This window comes from Babylonia areolata, chromosome 1, assembly GCF_041734735.1.
Source record: "Babylonia areolata isolate BAREFJ2019XMU chromosome 1, ASM4173473v1, whole genome shotgun sequence".
Taxonomy (NCBI): Eukaryota; Metazoa; Mollusca; class Gastropoda; order Neogastropoda; family Buccinidae; genus Babylonia; species Babylonia areolata.
In genome coordinates, this window is record NC_134876.1 from 48,628,315 (window position 1) to 48,633,314 (window position 5,000).

Sequence of the window (5,000 nt, forward strand, 5' to 3'; positions counted from 1 at the left end):
CCCAGGTAGAACAGAGAGGCAGTCTATATACATAGCTGGCAATACAACTTGAAGGCGCAAAGGAACAACATATTTTCCACTCCTCATCTTCCCGGCTTCTTGCTCTTTTTTGTTGTTGTTGTTCTTCTCCCTCCTCCTGTTGTTGTTGTTGTTGTTGTTCTTCTTCTTCTTGTTCTTTCGTATTTGTTCTTCTTTTCTTCTTCTTCTTCCCTCGTTGAGCCCCTCTCCACCCTCCTCTCTACCCACCCTTTCTACCACCACATTCCTTCCTGTAGTTTCCACACATTCTCTACCCCCCCCCCCCCCCTTCTTTTACCGTTAGCGTTTTGGTTTTTCACAGATGTGGTGGTTTACTTTGCTACTAAAGCAGCTCATGCCTGTTATGAGGACATACCGAATGTCTGTGATTCTCGTGTATTGTTTATGTGTCGTACACAAAAAAACCTATTCTTTTAAATGAAATATTCTATATTCTCCGAGGCGTATTAAGGCTGCTGATGGATCAGCCCTCACGCTACAACGCCTCTTTGAAACTGAAACTGAAACTGAAAACGCTCGTGATTCCCGTGTACTGTTTGATATGCTCTACACCACAGATTAACTCACTCAGTACAGCCAGTCCTCTCTTCTCCTCTACACAGACCCTTCAGATGTCCAGTGGGTGTCTGAATGACCCAACCTTTAGCTTCCGTCGTCAGAATTGTGGTAATCTTTGTCAACATTCACCTCTTCAGTATAAGAGCCTTCCGCTTGCAATATTTTGTTGATGGTAATTGGCGTGAAACGCTGTTAACGTCGTCTCTTTCGCCGTTCGTATGGAGAGAGTTAATTAATCTCTCTTGCCGGATAATGATAAGATAAAGTGTTCTACGTTCTGTACGTCGCTAGTATGTGACTGATGGATCACGTCAACACGGTTTTGATTACCGCCTGCCTCCTTGGAGAAAAAACACACACACACACATACAGGGATTGTCAGATGAACGGGGGTCGGGGCAGGAGGAGGGGGAGGGCAAAGGGGTGGGGGTGGGGGGTGGGGAAGAAGGTGAGAAGCAAAAGAAGAAGAAGAGGAAGAACAAGGGGGGGGGAGACAGAGTCAGGGAGAGAGAGAGAGAGAGAGAGAGAGAGAGAGAGAGAGAGAGAGAGACGGGGGGCGGGGGAGGGGGGGGGGGGGGGGGGGGAGAAGGATATAGAGTTAACAAGTGAAATATTCTACATCAAATCACACACACACACACAGACACACAAACACAGGCACAGACACAGACACAGACACACACACACACACACAACAACGCACACACACCCACCACCGACAACAACAACAGCAACAACTCTTCAGCTTACCTGCGACTGGTAGGCGTTGACGTCGATGCAGTCCTGGTGGATGAGGATGCTGGGGGAGGTGGTGGAGAGGACCAACTTGTCTGAGGGGATCATCAGGTGGAGGACCCGGTCGATCTCGTGCTGGTCCGGGTGGTGGTGCTTCCAGTAGGACCCCCAGGTGTTGAGGGCCAGCACCTCCTGGCCCCGGGAAGGGGGCAGCGGGGTCCCGTACACACCTGTGTTGTTGTTGTTGTTATTGCTGTTGCTGTTGTTGTTGTTGTTGTGACAACAAGGCTCAAGGGCTCAACAAGACGGGACAGGGCAGGACAGGACAGGACAGGACAGAACAGGACAGGACAGGGCAGGACAGGACAGGGCAGGACAGGACAGGACAGGACAGGACAGGGCAGGGCAGGGCAGGGCAGGGCAGGACAGGGCAGGGTAGAGGGCAGGACAGGACAGGACAGGACAGGACAGGACAGGACAGGACAGGGTAGAGGGCAGGACAGGGCAGGACAGGACAAGACAGGACAGGACAGGACAGGGCAGGACAGGGCAGGGCAGGACAGGACAGGACAGGACAGGGTAGAGGGCAGGACAGGACAGAACAGGACAAGACAGGACAGGACAGGACAGGACAGGACAGGACAGGACAGGACAGGACAGGGCAGGACAGGACAGGGCAGGACAGGGTAGAGGGCAGGACAGGACAGGACAGGACAGGACAGGGTAGAGGGCAGGACAGGACAGGACAGGGCAGGACAGGACAGGACAGGACAGGATAGAGGGCAGAACAGGACAGGACAGGACAGACAGGACAGGACAGGACAGGGTAGAGGGCAGAACAGGACAGGACAGGGCAGGACAGGGTAGAGGGCAGGGCAGGACAGGACAGGACAGGGCAGGACAGGACAGGGCAGGACAGGACAGGACAGGACAGGACAGGACAGGGCAGGACAGGACAGGACAGGGTGGAGGGCAGGACAGGGCAGGACAGGACAGGACAGGACAGGACAGGGTAGAGGCGGACAGGACAGGACAGGGCAGGACAGGACAGGACAAGACAAGACAGGGCAGGGCAGGACAGGACAGGACAGGGCAGGGCAGGGCAGGACAGGACAGGACAGGGCAGGGCAGGGCAGGGCAGGACAGGACAGGACAGGACAGGAGAGGGCAGGACAGGACAGGTCAGGACAGGGCAGGACAGGACAGGACAGGGCAGGGCAGGGCAGGACAGGACAGGGCAGGACAGGACAGGACAGGACAGGGTAGAGGCGGACAGGACAGGACAGGGCAGGACAGGACAGGGCAGGACAGGGTAGAGGGCAGGACAGGACAGGACAGGTCAGGACAGGACAGGGCAGGACAGGACAGGGTAGAGGGCAGGACAGGACAGGACAAGGCATACCGAAGGACAATACACAGCACAGGACAGGACAATACAGGACAGAGTATACAGAAGTACAAACTAGACCGGGTAGGTCAGGACAGGCAGGACAGGGCAGCACACAAGACGCGAAACTCAGGAAACAGGACACAAGACAAGACGAGACAAGACAAGATACATTCTTTATTGACGAGGATACTGGATAAGCTGAGCACGTGCTTTTATTCGTTTTCTTTAACATCCAGCTTTTCTTTCCATTGTACGTTTATGTTTTACACAAACGTAGGGTAAACTACCAAGACCTGATCAGCACGTTGATCAGGTTTGTATAAAGATCAGTAATCTGCCTTTCTTTCTTTCTTTCTTCTTTTTATTACAGCAGATATAGGTCAGTCCGCGCCTCCTTGAAACTGAAAACTGAAAACTGATTCTTACACCCAGCTCTCGCCCAAAAGAGGGATTAAAAGCGCAAGAAAACCATGAAAAAAGAACAACAAACAAAAACAAGCAACAACAAAAAGCAAGCACACACACACACACAAACAAACAAAGAATAGCCCCCCCCCTCTGCCCCCCACCCCCCCCCCCCCCCCCCAAAAAAAAAGCATCACTACAACCAACTACCTTACTTCCCGATCTTCTACCCAGTTTCACACTCCACCGCCACCCCCGTTAGAAATAGGGACAAGACGAAAACGTAATTCTAGGAGAGTGAAGGAAAAGAGAAGAACGAAAAGAATGATTACAGTTTGAGTACAAAGTCTTCCTTTCCTATGAGGAAAATTCAAACCCAACTTCACTCCACACCACACACAGTGACATACAGACAGAGAAAGCAAGGCAAGGCAAGGCAAGGCAAGGCAAAAAGTCTACTTCAAGTGTTCTCTGTGGGCATTAACTCACTCAGTACGGCCAGTCCTCTCTTCTCCTCTACACAGACCCCTCGGATGTCCAGTGGGTGTCTGAATGACCCAACCTTTAGCTTCCGTCGTCAGAATTGTGGTATTCTTTGTCAACATTCACCACTTCAGTATAAGAGCCTTCCTCTTGCAATATTTTGATGATGGTAATTGGGGTGAAACGCTGTTAACGTCGTCTCTTTCGCCGTTCGTATGGAAAGAGTTAAGACAATGCATACATGCAGCTTTTACACATACACGCCACACGATGAAAAGAGTAATGTAAAACAACAAAAAACCCCAGCAACAAACAAACCCATAAACAAAGAAAACAACAACAATAAAGAAAACACATTGACAAGTATGTTCATACTTAGAAAGAGACACAGAACATTTCAATAGACAAATGTCTATCGAAACTAAAGACGTGTAAAAGAAACAAACGATTTTGGTTCTAACAATATACTTTTCTCATAAAACAGTCGATGGACACACACACACACACACACACACACACACACACACACGGACCTTCCCCGTACACGGCATCCGTGCCGAGGAGGGGCACCGACTTGATGTTGCCGAACAGGTTGATCTCCTGCAGGGCCATTTCGTTAGTGTAGAAATAGAAATCCATCGTGGCGGCCATGGCCCGTCCACCTCGTCCACCACACACTTTTGCCCCTGGGGAGGAGGTGAAAAGAAACACAGTCAGCACACATCGTTAGTGACTTGACTGGTTGGTGGACTGCTGATTGGAACCGTCGCTGGGAGGCTGTTCATTAATTGAGCTGTCTGCGACTCCATCCTTCTGTACCATCACCTCTCCTCCCCCCCTCCCCCCATCCATGCCCACTACAACCTCATCTGTAGCGCCCCACCCACTCACCCACCCCCTCTTTCGCCAAACATCCTATCCCCTTTTTCCACCCGTGCGCCAACCCCCTTCATCGGTATCTACTTGCATTGGATTAATATGAACTACTTTTGGACTTTTTAATTCAATTTCTTGTTATGTCTTTTTAGGGTGTCAGACTCGACATTGTAGGCTGGGAGACTGTCTAGTATGAGTGACAAGGCCTCTGGACTGTATTTGTAAATGGTTTCAAATCAGATGAATGCTGATGGTTTGTACTGTGTTGTATCGTATCCTATTGTATTGTTTTGTATCTTGCTGTACTATATTGTATTGTATGGCAGTGTATTATTTATGTATATATTTTTTTTTGGGGGGTATGTATGTATATATATATATATATATATATATATATATATATATGTGTGTGTGTGTGTGTGTGTGTGTGTGTGTGTGTGTAACCACATCCCTCTCTCCCTCTCTCTACACACATAATACATGCTTTCGGTGAGTGCTTTCAGCTTAAAAAAAT

At 49.9% G+C, this 5,000-nt stretch overlaps 1 protein-coding gene across 1 annotated transcript in view; it reads right to left on the minus strand.

The window, feature by feature from the left end:
• The window catches only part of LOC143292418 (uncharacterized), an 11,607-nt gene that overhangs the window by 4,794 nt on the left and 1,813 nt on the right, over nucleotides 1-5,000 (minus strand). Inside the window, exons 2-3 of the mRNA XM_076602672.1 lie at nucleotides 4,144-4,296; nucleotides 1,348-1,562 (exon numbers count right to left, since the gene is read on the minus strand). Coding sequence (XP_076458787.1) covers nucleotides 1,348-1,562; nucleotides 4,144-4,261 — 333 coding nt within the window. The 5' untranslated portion in view covers nucleotides 4,262-4,296. The remainder of the gene's footprint in view (nucleotides 1-1,347; nucleotides 1,563-4,143; nucleotides 4,297-5,000) is intronic.